Source organism: Bombina bombina, chromosome 5 (genome assembly GCF_027579735.1).
Source record: "Bombina bombina isolate aBomBom1 chromosome 5, aBomBom1.pri, whole genome shotgun sequence".
NCBI lineage: Eukaryota > Metazoa > Chordata > Amphibia > Anura > Bombinatoridae > Bombina > Bombina bombina.
The window spans coordinates 124,418,899-124,434,553 of NC_069503.1; the positions used below are offsets into that span (position 1 = coordinate 124,418,899).

The window sequence follows — 15,655 nt, forward strand, 5'->3', positions numbered from 1 at the left end:
CAGGAGGGTCAATATATGACTACCGTGGACTTAAAAGATGCTTATCTCCACATTCCGATTCACAGAGATCATCATCAGTTCCTCAGGTTCGCCTTCTTAGACAGGCATTACCAGTTTGTGGCTCTACCCTTCGGGTTAGCCACGGCACCAAGAATCTTTACGAAGGTTCTAGGGTCCCTACTGGCGGTTCTAAGGCCACAGGGCATAGCAGTGGCTCCTTACCTAGACAACATTCTGATACAGGCGTCGACTTTTCAAATCGCCAAGTCCCATACGGACATTGTTCTGGCCTTTCTGAGGTTTCACGGGTGGAAGGTGAACGAAGAAAAGAGTTCTCTCTCCCCTCTCACAAGAGTTTTCTTCCTAGCAACACTGATAGATTCAGTAGAAATGAAAATTTTTCTGACAGAGGTCAGGTTATCAAAGCTTCTAACTTCCTGCCGTGCTCTTCATTCCACTTCTTGGCCGTCAGTGGCTCAGTGTATGGAAATGATCGGCCTAATGGTAGCGGCAATGGACATAGTTCCGCCTACATCTCAGACCACTGCAACTTTGCATGCTCAATCAGTGGAATGGGGATTACACAGATTTGTCCCCTCTGCTAAATCTGGATCAAGAGACCAGGGATTCTCTTCTCTGGTGGTTATCTCGGGTCCATCTGTCCAGGGGAATGAGTTTCCGCAGGCCAGAGGGGACTATAGTGACGACAGATGCCAGCCTTCTGGGCTGGGGCGTGGTCTGGAACTCCCTGAAGGCTCAGGGTTCGTGGACTCAGGAGGAAGCCCTCCTTCCGATAAACATTCTGGAACTGAGAGCGATATTCAATGCTCTTCAGGCTTGGCCTCAACTAGCTGCGGTCAGGTTCATCAGATTTCAGTCGGACAATATCACGACTGTAGCCTATATCAACCATCAGGGGGGAACAAGAAGCCCCCTGGCAATGTTGGAGGTTTCAAAGATAATTCTATGGGCAGAGGTTCACTCTTGCCATCTCTCAGCTATCCATATCCCAGGAGTAGAGAACTGGGAGGCGGATTTTCTAAGTCGGCAGACTTTTCATCCGGAGGAGTGGGAGCTCCATCCGGAGGTATTTGCCCAGCTGATTCAACTATGGGGCAAACCAGAACTGGATCTGATGGCGTCTCGTCAGAACGCCAAGCTTCCTTGTTACGGGTCCAGGTCAAGGGATCCCCAGGCAGCGCTGATAGATGCTCTAGCAGTGCCCTGGTCCTTCAGCCTGGCTTATGTGTTCCCACCATTTCCTCTCCTCCCTCGTCTGATTGCCAAGATCAAGCAGGAGAGAGCTTCGGTGATTTTGATAGCACCTGCGTGGCCACGCAGGACTTGGTATGCAGATCTGGTGGACATGTCATCCCTTCCACCATGGACTCTGCTGCTGAGGCAGGACCTTCTACTCCAAGGTCCTTTCAAACATCCAAATCTAATTTCTCTGCGACTGACTGCTTGGAGATTGAACTCTTGATTTTATCAAAACGTGGTTTCTCCGAGTCGGTCATTGATACCTTAATTCAGGCTCGAAAGCCTGTCACCAGGAAAATATATCATAAGATATGGTGTAAATATCTTCATTGGTGTGAATCCAAGGGTTACTCATGGAGTAAAGTCAGGATTCCTAGGATATTATCCTTTCTCCAAGAAGGATTGGAGAAGGGATTGTCAGCTAGTTCCTTAAAGGGACAGATTTCTGCTCTGTCTATTCTTCTGCACAAGCGTCTGGCAGATGTTCCAGACGTTCAGGCGTTTTGTCAGGCTTTAGTTTGAATCAAGCCTGTGTTTAAACCTGTTGCTCCACCATGGAGTTTAAATTTAGTTCTTAAAGTTCTTCAAGGGGTTCCGTTTGAACCTCTGCATTCCATAGATATCAAGCTTTTATCTTGGAAAGTTCTGTTTTTGGTAGTTATCTCTTCGGCTCGAAGAGTTTCAGAGTTATCTGCCTTACAGTGTGATTCCCCTTATCTGATCTTCCATGCAGATAAGGTAGTTTTGCGTACCAAACCTGGGTTTCTTCCTAAGGTGGTATCTAATAGAATATCAATCAGGAGATTGTTGTTCCGTCACTGTGTCCTAATCCTTCTTCAAAGAAGGAACGTCTATTACACAATCTTGACGTGGTTCGTGCTTTAAAGTTTTATTTACAAGCTACTAAGGATTTTCATCAAACATCTGCATTGTTTGTTGTCTACTCTGGACAGAGGAGAGGCCAAAAGGCTTCGGCATCTTCTCTTTCTTTTTGGCTGAGAAGCATAATCCGTTTAGCTTATGAGACTGCTGGCCAGCAGCGTCCTCAAAGAATTACAGCTCATTCCACTAGAGCGGTAGCTTCCACATGGGCTTTTAAAAATGAGGCCTCTGTTGAACAGATTTGTAAGGCGGCGACTTGGTCTTCGCTTCATACTTTTTTCTAAATTCCACAAATTTGATACTTTTGCTTCCTCGGAGGCTATTTTTGGGAGAAAGGTCTTGCAGGCAGTGGTGCCTTCCGTTTAAGTTCCTGCCTTGTCCCTCCCTTCATCTGTGTCCTAAAGCTTTGGTATTGGTATCCCACAAGTAATGGATGAACCCGTGGACTGAATACACCTTACAAGAGAAAACAAAATTTATGCTTACCTGATAAATTTCTTTCTCTTGTGGTGTATCCAGTCCACGGCCCGCCCTGTCACTTTAAGGCAGGTGTTTTTTATTTTTAAACTACAGTCACCACTGCACCCTATAGTTTCTCCTTTTTCTTGCTTGTCTTCGGTCGAATGACTGGGGGTGGCAGTTAGGGGAGGAGCTATATAGACAGCTCTGCTGTGGGTGTCCTTTTGCAACTTCCTGTTGGGAAGGAGAATATCCCACAAGTAATGGATGAACCCGTGGACTGGATACACCACAAGAGAGAGAAATTTATCAGGTAAGCATAAATTTTGTTTTCTTCTTAGAAATGATGAGTCCACAGCCCGCCCTGTTCTTTTCAGACAGGATGTTATCTATTGTAAATTTCAGTCACCTCTGCACCTTGGCTTTTCCTTTCTTTTCCTAACTTCGTTCGAATGACTGGAGTGGGAGGGAAGGGAGGAGCTATTTAACAGCTCTGCTGTGGTGCTCTTTGCCTCCTCCTGCTGACCAGGAGGTGAATATCCCATAAGTAATGAAGATGATCCGTGGACTCATCGTGTCTAAGAAGAAATACATTTAGCAGGTAAGCATAAATTTCCTTTTTCTTTATTTAAATTGTTTATAATTTAATTATTTAATTATTTATATTTATTCTGTTAAGATGGACCAAGACTCTGTTACAGATTTCAGATGTCCTTTATGTTTGAAAGCTAATATTAAACCACCAATTCCTTTTTGTTCCTCATGTGTTGAGAGAACATTAAATCTTAAGGATAGATTTTTTTAGCCTATATTGTCTAAGACTGATGCTGTCCAGGAATCTTCTGACAATGTGCAAGATATGCCGCATTTTTCTCCTCAGGTGTCCCAAATTTTAGTACCCATTAATTCAGTGCCCTGCACTTCCTTTCAAGCTCCGGCTGGGGTCTCCTTGCAAGACATTGCTTCCCTCATGTCTTCTGCAGTTTCTGATGCGTTGTCTGCTTTTCCCATTCTACAGGGAAAGCGCAAGAGGAAGTCTAAAGAATCAGTGCGTAAGGTATCTGACTCGGTCGTGGCTATTCCGAATGTTTCCTCTCATAAATCTGAGGGTGAAATCTCAGATTCTGACAGTGTAATTCCTTCCTCTGATGCTAAAGTTGTATCCTTCAGGTTTAAGCTGGAACACCTCTGTTTACTACTCAAGGAGGTTTTGGCTACTCTGGACGACTCTGACTCTACTGTCATTGTCAACCCTAAAAAGTCTAGTAAACTTAACAAGTATTATGATGTACCTTCCATGCTGGAATGTTTGCCCATACCAGATCGGGCTTCAGATTGTTAAAGGGACATTAAACACTTGACTGCTAAAAATAATTAAAACTAACTTCTACTGTGTAATAATAAAAAACTGAGTACAGCTCTTTATGCTGTAACTTCAGCTTACACAAAACATTTCAAGAAAATTGTTTCTATTACTATACATATCTAGGGCTTGATGCAGCTATGTATGCCGCCATATTTTAACAGCACAGTAGTCACATGACACACACTTCATATCTATCACATACCTATCACACACTTCATATCACATACCTAGAGTACCTATAATGTGTGCATATAAAAAACACAGCAGCACTCAATGTTATGCAGACAGAGCTTGTCCTGCAGTTTGTTATAAATCTGTTACAGGAATAAAAAATTTTATTATTATATTTTTCTATGCAAACAAAGCTTACTTTTTCAAACGTTACCACTGAATTCCTAATGTGTGTGACTGTACATAGCACTCGGCAGGGTTATAAATGTAAATCATTCTCTTCTCTGAGTCTGACAAGCTCCGGTCTGGAGAGGGAGGGGCCGAGGGGGGAGAGAGAGCAGAGAGACTCCGTGAAGAAAATAGACTAAATAACTCATGCTGGAAATACTTTTTACTGGAGATTTGTTCTATGCAATATTTTATTTTCATACATCTACATCACATATATACAGTAATATATGTAATGCAGATGTATGAAAATAAAATATTGCATAGAACAAATCTCCAGTAAAAAGTATTTCCAGCATGAGTTATTTAGTCTATTTTCTTCACGGAGTCTCTCTGCTCTCTCTCCCCCCTCGGCCCCTCCCTCTCCAGACCGGAGCTTGTCAGACTCAGAGAAGAGAATGATTTACATTTATAACCCTGCCGAGTGCTATGTACAGTCACACACATTAGGAATTCAATTCAGTGGTAACGTTTGAAAAAGTAAGCTTTGTTTGCATACAAAAACATAATAATAAAATCTTTTTTTCCTGTAACAGATTTATAACATAAACTGCAGGACAAGCTCTGTCTGCATAACATTGAGTGCTGCTGCTGCTGTGTTTTTCATCTGCACAAGTCACATGACTGCTGTGACCCAGTGTAACGTGCGTTCTAACATGGCACCTTACATGGGAGAATAATGCACCTGATTAGCATTCATCTTCAAATCGATTTTTTTCAACACTTAGGGGTAAGGTGAACAAATAAACTAGACAGTAGTGATTACTTGATTTTAATTCATAATAAAACATACTTTTTAATGATTTTTATCAGGTGTTTAGTGTCCCTTTAAGGAATGGGAGAAGCCGGGTATTCCTTTTTCTCCTTCCCCCTATTTTTAGGTTGAAATATTTTTTATTGGTACGTATCACAACATATCAATCATGACAATAGCATTTTAGAGTTTAACAATGGTCAATCTATGCTTTACGGTGTAAACATCCTTTATTTTTGTATAACTATCCCCTCCCCTCCCCCCCTCCCCTCTAACTTTAACAACAAACCAAATGTTTAACAAAATTAAAACATTAATTCTTCCCGTTGAGCAGTCAATAATGTCTCTTACTTTATTATCTACATTTTTCCTTTTTGATTTCGGTATTTGTTACCACTGGTTATTCTCTCACACTAACTGTGGATGAGGAGTATTACGGCCCTAAGCTTTTATTCCCTTAAGCATTCTGTGTTCCCTTCCCCCTATTTTTAAGAAGATGTTTCCCATTGATGACTCTATCAAGGAGTCTGCGCAAAGTTACGTCTATTTTTTTGATAAATTCAGGTGCACAAGTGCGCCTTTCCGGAGGCAAGCTGGGGCGCAGTTACAGGCGAAGCACATACGAAGTTCGCCTAGCCTTTAATAAATCGACCCCTAAGTAGCAGTGTTTGTTATTTTGCCTAGAAGAATAAAGAAGGTTTGAAGCTGCTGTCTATGTCCCTCTGATCACTGTCAGTGACGTCACCTATGACTTTATATAGCAACACCTTCTTACAATAAGTGATTTATATCTGAGTTTCTCAGCAGGAGCGTGTCTGAGCTTCTAATAGTAAAGCGCAGTCCTGGAAGCATAAACAGATGAGGTGTTGAGGGTTCTACAAAATGATGGTTATTTGCACTGTGTTTCATGTACCCTGTGCATAACCAGATGGTCTAGATTCATTCATCTGTGGTTATAGTATGGAGAATGGCTCTGTAGATTTTTATTTTACCCTGTTGTACATAAATGGGCGAGCAGTAAGAGGATTCGAGTATCAGCATTAATCCTCTTCTCTGCTGATAGTACATATCAGTGTACTAATATGAATAGCTGACGAAACAGAGAAATATTAACCCAACAACGGGGTTAGGCACATGGTTAAATTTGACTCTGGAGCAAAAATATGCTACTGTTCTGGAACTAAACACAGCCTCTGGGGCCAATTGGGTGCTGCATGTGTGTGTGGTTGTAAGTACAGCACCTCCTTCTCCGTGCATACTGCAGACGGTTACTGCCCAACCTTCACAGCCAAATACAGCACATTCAGCAGTACGTAATAATTAAGAGACCTTTATTATCTCTCATGTTCAGAAACAACATTTCAGGCATAATGCACGTGTCCACATTAGGGCGTCTTATTCTGCTGTATTTTATATGTATGTAGCTGCCCATTAACTGCTGTGTTCAGCACAGGAATGACAATGTATTGCCACACTGGAGCAGACTTTAACTATGTGTTTAACCACGTTGTGGGGGTCTGTGCTAGCAAACAGGTAATAATATACCCTAGCGCAGTATAGCATACGTTTATTACTCACTAATGTCCCTTTAGCTCCTGAGTAACAAAGTTTATTTATTTTTTTCCTCCTAGTTAAAATAGAGAACATTTCCCTGATTGATACTCCTACTGCTACACCTGCTCCACATCTGGGAAACGCGTCAGCCATTCACCATAGCACAGCCAGCGCCAGACATGTGAAGCAGAGTTCCCTGGCGGTTGTAACAAAGACGGAAGAAGGTAAAACCGGCTTTGCTTGCTCGTTATCTTATGTTCTGTGGCATAATAGGTAGTGATGCACCGAAATGGAAATTCTGGACCGAAACCGAATCCGAAAATCCGGGATGCACTTGGCCGAAAACCGAAACTGATACCGAAAATGTATTTTTTCAAATTATTTTCAAATGATTTTTTTTTAGTTTTTTTTTTTGCATAATTAGAGCCAATAAAAAAAGCCGAAACTTTTATTGAAAATAACACACTAAAATTGGACAAAAATATCTTAAAACAATAATATGCTACACAATAATTGTACCAAGAAAAAAAAAACAGGCAAAAAATAATGCCATTTTAGACCAAAATGTTTCTGCGACCAAAATTTTGGTGCATCCCTACTTAAAAACAATTATAAATATCAATATACTGTATTATTCTTCATTTAGTTCTATGTAACAATCATATTTAAATTTTTTTTTTTTACCAATTATCCAAATAAAGTATAATCCTAGAAAACTCATTATATGCAGAACAGTAAGTGAAGTAATAAACTTAAACAGCAGCTCTAGACTAGCATCAAATTTGAAACATGCTACACAATTTTACCGAAAATAACAGGCTAAAAAACCGAAAACCGAAATAGCCAAAAATGCCATTTTCAGCCGAAACTTTCTGCGGCCGAAATTTCGGTGCATCCCTAATAGGATCTGATGCTTTAGCTACTCGTTGTTGCCATGTTCAAATGTGTAGTAGAAATCTAATTTTCTTTCATGTAATTAGCAAGAGTCCATGAGCTAGTGACGTATGGGATATACATTCCTACCAGGAGGGGCAAAGTTTCCCAAACCTTAAAATGCCTATAAATACACCCCTCACCACACCCACAATTCAGTTTTACAAACTTTGCCTCCCATGGAGGTGGTGAAGTAAGTTTGTGCTAGATTCTACGTTGATATGCGCTTCGCAGCAGGCTGGAGCCCAGTTTTCCTCTCAGAGTGCAGTGAATGTCAGAGGGATGTGAAGAGAGTATTGCCTATTTGAATTCAATGGTCTCCTTCTACGGGATCTATTTCATAGGTTCTCTGTTATCGGTCGTAGAGATTCATCTCTTACCTCCCTTTTCAGATCGACGATATACTCTTATATACCATTACCTCTACTGATTCTCGTTTCAGTACTGGTTTGGCTATCTACTATATGTAGATGAGTGTCTTAGGGTAAGTAAGTCTTATTTTATTATGACACTCTCTAAGCTATGGTTGGGCACTTTCTATGTAAAGTTCTAAATATATGTCTTTAAACTTATATTTGCCATGATTCAGGATAATCAGTATTCCTTTAAAATTCAGACTGTCAGTTTCATTATTTGGGATAATGCATTTTAATTCAATTTATTTTTCTTTAACTTGAAAATTTTCAATTGATCATTTTTCCATGTGTGCTGTTAGGCTCGCGGGGGCAGAAAATGTTTCTTTTTATTGCGTCATTCTTGGCGCAGACTTTTCTGCCGCAAAAATGTCGTCATTTCCGGCACCGTAGTTGACGCCGGAAGTTGTATTCTGTTAATAAGTCATTTTTGACGCATGTGTATTCAGACATTTTTTTGCGCCAAAAAATGTGGGCGTCGGTTCTGGCGTCAGAGGATATGGCGTCATACTTGGCGCCAAAAATATGGGCGTTGTATTTAGCGCCAATAATGTGGGCGTCATATTTGGCGTCAAAAAATGTGGGCGTATTTTTTGTTTCACTTTTTTTCCTCACATTATTTAAACCTCACTTTTTTATTGCTTCTGGTTTCTAGAAGCTTATTATTTTGCATTCTTTTCACATTCCTGAAACTGTCATTTAAGGAATTTGATAATTTTGCTTTAAATATTGTTTTTTTCTATTACATATTGCAAGATTTCACTGTTCCTGTTTCAAAACAATCTAAGAGGATTCCTGTTGACTGAGTTCAGTCCTACCAAAGCTAAGTTCATTTATTTTAAATATTATGAATGTTTTTCTTTAGCTATGGTTTGTAATAAGTTATCATGATAAACTTTTACATGCAGAATCCATTAGTATTTATGCTTTATATATTGCCATTCTTTTTACATCTTATGTACAAGAAATATTTAGAAGATTTCTAAGAAATATTTTTCTGATTCTATTTTAAAGGCTTTGTCTGACATCGTGCCTTCTAATAAAATTTTTAGGTCTTTTTCAAACTTCTTTTTTAATTATTGAAGTTTCAAATGACCAACAACATACTGATTTAGCCTTCTCTGATGATGTTTTTTCTCATTCAGAATTTTCTTCATCAGATATTGACACTAACAAATCTACTTTTTTATTTTTATTTTTTTATTAAAGTACATTTGTTCTTTGTTGAAAAGGTGTTGATTATTTTGGATATTAAGGTAACTAGTTCTTTTTCAAGACTAGCTAACACTATTTCTGCTTATTTATTCTTCTGTGTTTTCAGAGGTTTTTTTCCAATTCCTCATACTAGGGAATGGAAAAGGCTGAGAATTTTCTTTTATTCCTTCTTCAAAGGTTTTTAAACTATATTCTTTGCCGGCAGTTAAATTCAATTTGGAGGGTTCTCCAATTTATTGGGGCTATCTCTACTCCTACTAATTATGCTATTGTTTCTATAGCAAAATAGTATTTATTTTCCTTTTGAATGGTTGTATCTTATTTATGGAAAATTATTTAGTTTCAGGTACTTTTCTTGGACTTGTGATTTATTTGGATGATGTTGCAATTGCTTCATTTTTTCTGTTTACTTTAAGATCAAGTATCAGATTATGATTTATTTTAGCATTGTTAAAGGGACAAAATTTACTAGACTAGGTGCTGTTGCATTTGTCTTGTTGTTTTGCATTTATTGATTATGCAAGTCCACTGTATTGTCTGGTCCTTTAACTGGACTATCATGCTAATAATTTCATTTGTGTCTTCATTTTATTGAATATTTTCGCAAATGAGGTTTAATCTATGTCTTTAGCTGTTTTAGCTAGAAGAATTTTGTGATTTCTAAAAATCCATATTTCTTTTGTTTTAAGATAATCAATTATTTGTTTTATAATTGGATTCAATTCTTAACTGTTACTCTGGGCTTCAAGATTGAGTTCTAAGACTAAAACTTTAAGCTTATACTAGTTTGGTTGTTCTTATTAAGGAACGAATTCCTGAATTCTTTCCCAAGTAACATGTTTTTAATTGGAAATTTTTCAGTTCGAAATCAGCTCCCTAAAATTGCAATGTACGTGCCGTATTCCAGCTTGGCTGGCAAGGGGCAGGTTAAGACTTTTTTGAAATTTATTTGGTTCTATTCGGTCCAAATTTCTTTGATTTTATTCCAGTAAGGCTAACACTTTCTTTAAGTGTGTTTCGGTTCTATATATTTTGGGTACTGTTGAAGCATGGCTGATCACCCGTGGGGTTCAAGCGCTGCTCAGACCTGGAATCTTCTGGGGTATTTCTTCCAGTTCCATTTTTAGGAACTGGGTTTTGGAGTTTTATTCTAACTATTCTGCCTTTTTTTGGTCAGTGATAGCATTATTTGTTTTCATTAGATACAATAAATGCATATTTTCATTTTTCTGTTTTCATTCAGATTATTTTCTGAGGATGCGGAATCTCATATGATTCACTTTGTTCTTCCAGGACATAGTTAGAGGATCTTTTTTTCAAAAGCTCTTGATTCCTCACACAAGGGTCACCTTTTTTAGGTTTCCAGATAGTTTGTGTCTCTGTCTTTGTCTCTATCAGACAAGGGACAATTTTATTGGGTTCCGTCTGTCGGTACCTTTTTAGTCTCTATTATTTCCTTCAGTTGCTATATATGCATAGAAGTTTTAGGTCTTATGGCCACAGCATTGGATTCAATTCCCTTTGCTCATTTTCTATAGAAAGAACCTTTTCAGTCTTTTATGCTGAATTATGGTGCAGGGATTTTAGGATTTCGCATTTTAAATCTTCGAATCCTAATATTTATCTCTCTTGATTTGGTCACCATCATTTAGTTCTACAGGTCTCTTCGTTTCTTTCAACCTGGACCATGATCTCTACAGATGTGAGTCTTTTTGGTTGGGAGGCTGTCTGAGGATCTCTGTCAGCACAAGGGGTTTGGAAATCTCAGGAGGCGAGATTACCATTTGATATTTTAGAACTCCGTGCTTTTTCAGAGTTTTTTCAGTTAGTTTCTTTTTGAAGAAGAGACGTTTATTGTTTTTCAGACAATATCACAACTATGGTGTATGTCAATCATCCGGGTAGGACTTTCAGTCCTTAGGCTCTGACAGAAGTGTCTCGGATATTAGCTTGGGCTAAATCCAGCTCCTATCTAAATTCTGTGGTTCTTTTCCCAGGTATAGATATTTGGGAAGCGGATTATCTCTTAATCAAGCTTTACTTCCGGGAGAATGGTCTCTCTTACCCAGATATGTTTTTCAATTTTTCAGATGTGAGCATTTCTAGAAATAGATCTGTTGGCATCTCATCTGAATAAAGAACTTCCCAGGGGCCTATTCAGGTCCGGGGATCTTCAGGCGGAAGTAGTGTATGCATTGACATTTCTTTGGAATTATCTTTTTGCCTATTTCTTTCCGCCTCTAGTTCTTCTTTCAAAGTGATTTCCAAAATTCTTATGGAGTATTTGTTTGTTATGCTGGTGGCTCCAGCATGGCCTCTCAGGTTTTGGTATGCGGATCTCATTCGGATGGCCAGTTGCCAACCTTGGACACTTGCGTTTAAACCAGACCTTCTTTTTCAAGGCCCATTTTTTCCATCAGGATCTCAAATCATTAAATTTGAAGGGATGGAGATTGAACGCTTGATTTCTAGTCATAGAGGTTTCTCTGACTCATTGATTAATACTATGTTTCAGGCTCGTAAATCTGTCTCTAGAAAGATTTATTATTGAGTCTGGAAGACCTACTTTTCTTGGCATTCTTTTAAAATTCATAGAATTTTATTATTTTTTCAGGTTGGTTTGGATAAGGTTTTGTCTTCAGTTCTTTGTTAGGACAATTCTCTACTCTTTCTGTTCTTTTTTCACAGAAAGATTGCTAATCATCCTGATATTCATTGTTTTGTACAGGCTTTGGTCCGTATCAAGCCAGTCATTAATTCAATCTCTCCTCTTTGGAGTCTCAATTTGGTGCTGAGGGCTTTACAGGCTCCTCCGTTTGAAACTATGCATTCTCTGAACATTAAATTACTTTCTTGGAAAAGTATTGTTCCTTTTGGTTATTTCTTCTGCTAGAAGAGTTTTTGAGTTATCTGCTCTTTTTTGTGAATATCCTTTTCTGATGTTTCATCAGGATAAGGCAGTGTTACTTCCTGATATTCATCATTTTGTTCAGGTTTTGATTCATATCAAACCTGTCATTAAGCCAATGTCTCCTCCTTGGAGTCTTAATTTGGTTCTGAAGGTTTTTCAGGCTCTTCTATTTGAGCATATGCTTGCTCTGGACATTAATTACTTTCATGGAAAGTATTGTTCTTTTTGGACATCTCTTCAGCTAGAACAGTTTTTGAATTATCTGTTCTTTCTTGTGAATCTCTTTTTTTCTGATTTTTTTTCATCAGGATAAGGTGGTTTTTGCTGTCCTCATTTCAATTCTTACCTAAAGTTGTAAATTATAACAAACATTAGGGAGGAATTATTGTTTTCCTAAGACTTCTTTGGTGAGATTCTTACTTTCTTTGGATATGGTAAGAGTTTTTGAAATTCTATGTTGAAGCTATTCAGATTTCAGATAGACTTCTAGTCTATTTTTTATCTTTTCTGGTTTTAGGAAGGTCAAGAAGCTTCTGCCATTTATTTGGCATCTTGCTTAAACTTTTGATTCATCATGCTTATTTGGAGTCGGGTGGATTCCCGCCTCGGAGGATTACGGCTCATTCTACTAGGTAAGTTTCTACTTCCTGGGCTTTTTAAGAATGAAGCTTCTGTTGATCAGATTTGCAAAGCAATGACTTGGTCTTCTTTGCATACTTTTACTATGTTCTACCATTTTGATGTTTTCTCTTCTTTAGAAGCAGTTTTGGTAGAATGGTACTTCAGGCAGCTGTCTCAGTTTGATTCTTCTGCTTATAATTTCAGTTTTTTTCATTATAAAAATTGAAACTTTTTTGATTTGGGTAGTGGATTAATTTTTCAGCGGAATTGGCTGTCTTTATTTTATCCCTCCCTCTCTAGTGACTCTTGCGTGGAAGTTCCACATCTTGGGTATTTATTATCCCATACGTCACTAGCTCATGGACTCTTGCTAATTACATGAAAGAAAACATAATTTATGTAAGAACTTACCTGATAAATTCATTTCTTTCATATTAGCAAGAGTCCATGAGGCCCACCCTTTTTTGTGGTGGTTATGATTTTTTTGTATAAAGCACAATTATTCCAATTCCTTATTTTTTTTATGCTTTCGCTCCTTTCTTATCACCCCACTTCTTGGCTATTCGTTAAACTGAATTGTGGGTGTGGTGAGGGGTGTATTTATAGGCATTTTAAGGTTTGCGAAACTTTGCCCCTCCTGGTAGGAATGTATATCCCATACGTCACTAGCTCATGGACTCTTGCTAATATGAAAGAAATTAATTTATCAGGTAAGTTCTTACATAAATTATGTTATTCCAATAGCTGACGTGAAATCTAAATAAAAGGACATTTTACTTTATTTTTTCTGTTCTGCATTTAATGTTTCTTTTAAAGCACATGGCTATAGAGATCTATACAATTTCCCCATTGCTCAGCCGCTCTTTCAGGCTCGACCATAGACGCTCTAGTACAGATTTACAGGCTGCATCGCCCACCATAAACTCATACAGTCTGTTAAAGTAAAACATCCCTTTTATTGGTATCCACAGACTAGTAATAGTAATGTTCTTTATATTATGTAGCTTGTTATATTGTTGTTTTACTGTGCCGTGAAATGTTTCTCTGATGAGCTCTATCACCCTTATTTCAGCTGAGATCGCAATAGACGCAACAGCCACAATGCCGGTTCCACATCCAAATGTATTGTCTTTAGGCTCTAACCCTGATAAAGCCTATGGGGCTTCTGCCAGCGCCATGTGCAGAAAGGTGGAAATGAAAATAAAGCAAGGTACTTTACGCCTATGGGCAACCTGTCCCACTGTAGTCAGACCTCACATATTTATATTATACCTAAGGCCGATCTTTACACCACTATCAGCTTCCTAAATGGCATAACCCCATAGATTTTACCCCGTTATTTCTACTACTATTTAAAGGGATTGTATACTCCAATTTTCATATAACTGCTTGTAATAGACACAACTATAAAGAAGATTATGCTGATCTAAAAATCCAGTATAAAACCTTTTAAAAACTTAGAAGCTTCCAATTCAGCACTGTTGATGTTAGGCTGGGCACCCAGTGAAATGGGCTTGGGAAACAGGAACAGCAGACACTACCCCCTCCCCTGCATATGAAAAGACAGATTACACAAACAGGGGCAGCAGGAATCTGTATACATCAGTATGCATCTAAACCTTTGAGGCTTGGTTAGGAGTCTGAAAATCATTATGTTATTTAAAAATAAGCAAAACAATACATTTTCTTCTTAAACGGGAAGAGTCCACAGCTGCATTCATTACTTGTGGGAATTTAGAACCTGGCCACCAGGAGGAGGCAAAGACACCCCAGCCAAAGGCTTCAAATACATCCCCCACTTCCCTCTTCCACCAGTCATTCTTTGCCTTTCGTCACAGGAGGTTGGCAGAGAAGTGTCAGAAGTTCGAGTTAGTCTCTTATGGAGGGTGTTACTCTTCGAAATGGGACTGGAGTTTTAAGTAGCCTCTCAGCGAGAACATGGATGAAGGTTAGAGTCCGGAGATGCAGGGAGAGTCTTTCTGCGAAACCATCCCGACTCATATTAACAGCTCCTTGGCAATCAGCGTTGATGAGTTTCGCTGCCTGCCTTTGTTCACTCAAGTCCATGTCAGAAGCGAGGCTACTATCTGTCACACTTGAGATCCCGTCTGATCTCGGAAGTTAAGCAGGGCCAGGCCTGGTCAGTACCTGGATGGGAGACCGCCTGGGAACACCAGGTGCGGTAGGCTTTGGCTCTAACGGCTCAGTTTGATCTGAGCAAGAGTGAGGAGAACGCCCACAATAGCCTGGATCACTGTGAATAGCCAAGCAGTGTTTAGCTCCTATGGAAGGACTTTCTGTCAAGCAGCGAAAAAGCCAGTAGTAGAGTGTAGAGGGAGGAAGTATTGCTACGCTTACGTCACACGCCACGGCTTGTGTGTGCCGGGATCGACCGGCCTTCGGCTGTGGAACGTAGCGCCCTCCAGGATCACTTTTCTACAGAGAAGAAACAGCTTCTTACGGAAAGAAAATCTACAGGCGGATTACAAATTAAGTGGATATATATCTGATGACCGGTTCATGGGATAACTTGCTATTTGAAGGACAGCTACTATACAGCATGAACGTTGGCCAACGATAAGTATAATTATGCTGAACTCTATCTCATGAACTTTATGATTCATCATTATTTGTAGTTTTGATTGCGAGTATTTCTCCTCAGTATTTTATGTTCTAATTATATTTTCTTTACATCACTTTTTTTGTTTCAATATACCATTGCATGATAATAGGGAGTATTTACCTGTTATATATGGTCTGCCTAATATTAGTTTTGTTCACTGTGCACAGTAGATAGGTTTAAGAAATTGTAAACTATCGGTTATTAAGTAAAACATATTGGACTAAGAGTGCTGGTGTGAGATATCTTTATTTCCTTGTTTATATAT

General features: G+C 38.9%; 1 protein-coding gene across 1 annotated transcript in view; it reads left to right on the forward strand.

Annotated features, from left to right (window-relative positions):
• LOC128660067 (uncharacterized) overlaps positions 1-15,655 on the forward strand; it is a 279,471-nt gene that overhangs the window by 137,351 nt on the left and 126,465 nt on the right. The window contains exons 14-15 of the mRNA XM_053713672.1: positions 6,752-6,898; positions 13,840-13,977. Coding sequence (XP_053569647.1) covers positions 6,752-6,898; positions 13,840-13,977 — 285 coding nt within the window. The remainder of the gene's footprint in view (positions 1-6,751; positions 6,899-13,839; positions 13,978-15,655) is intronic.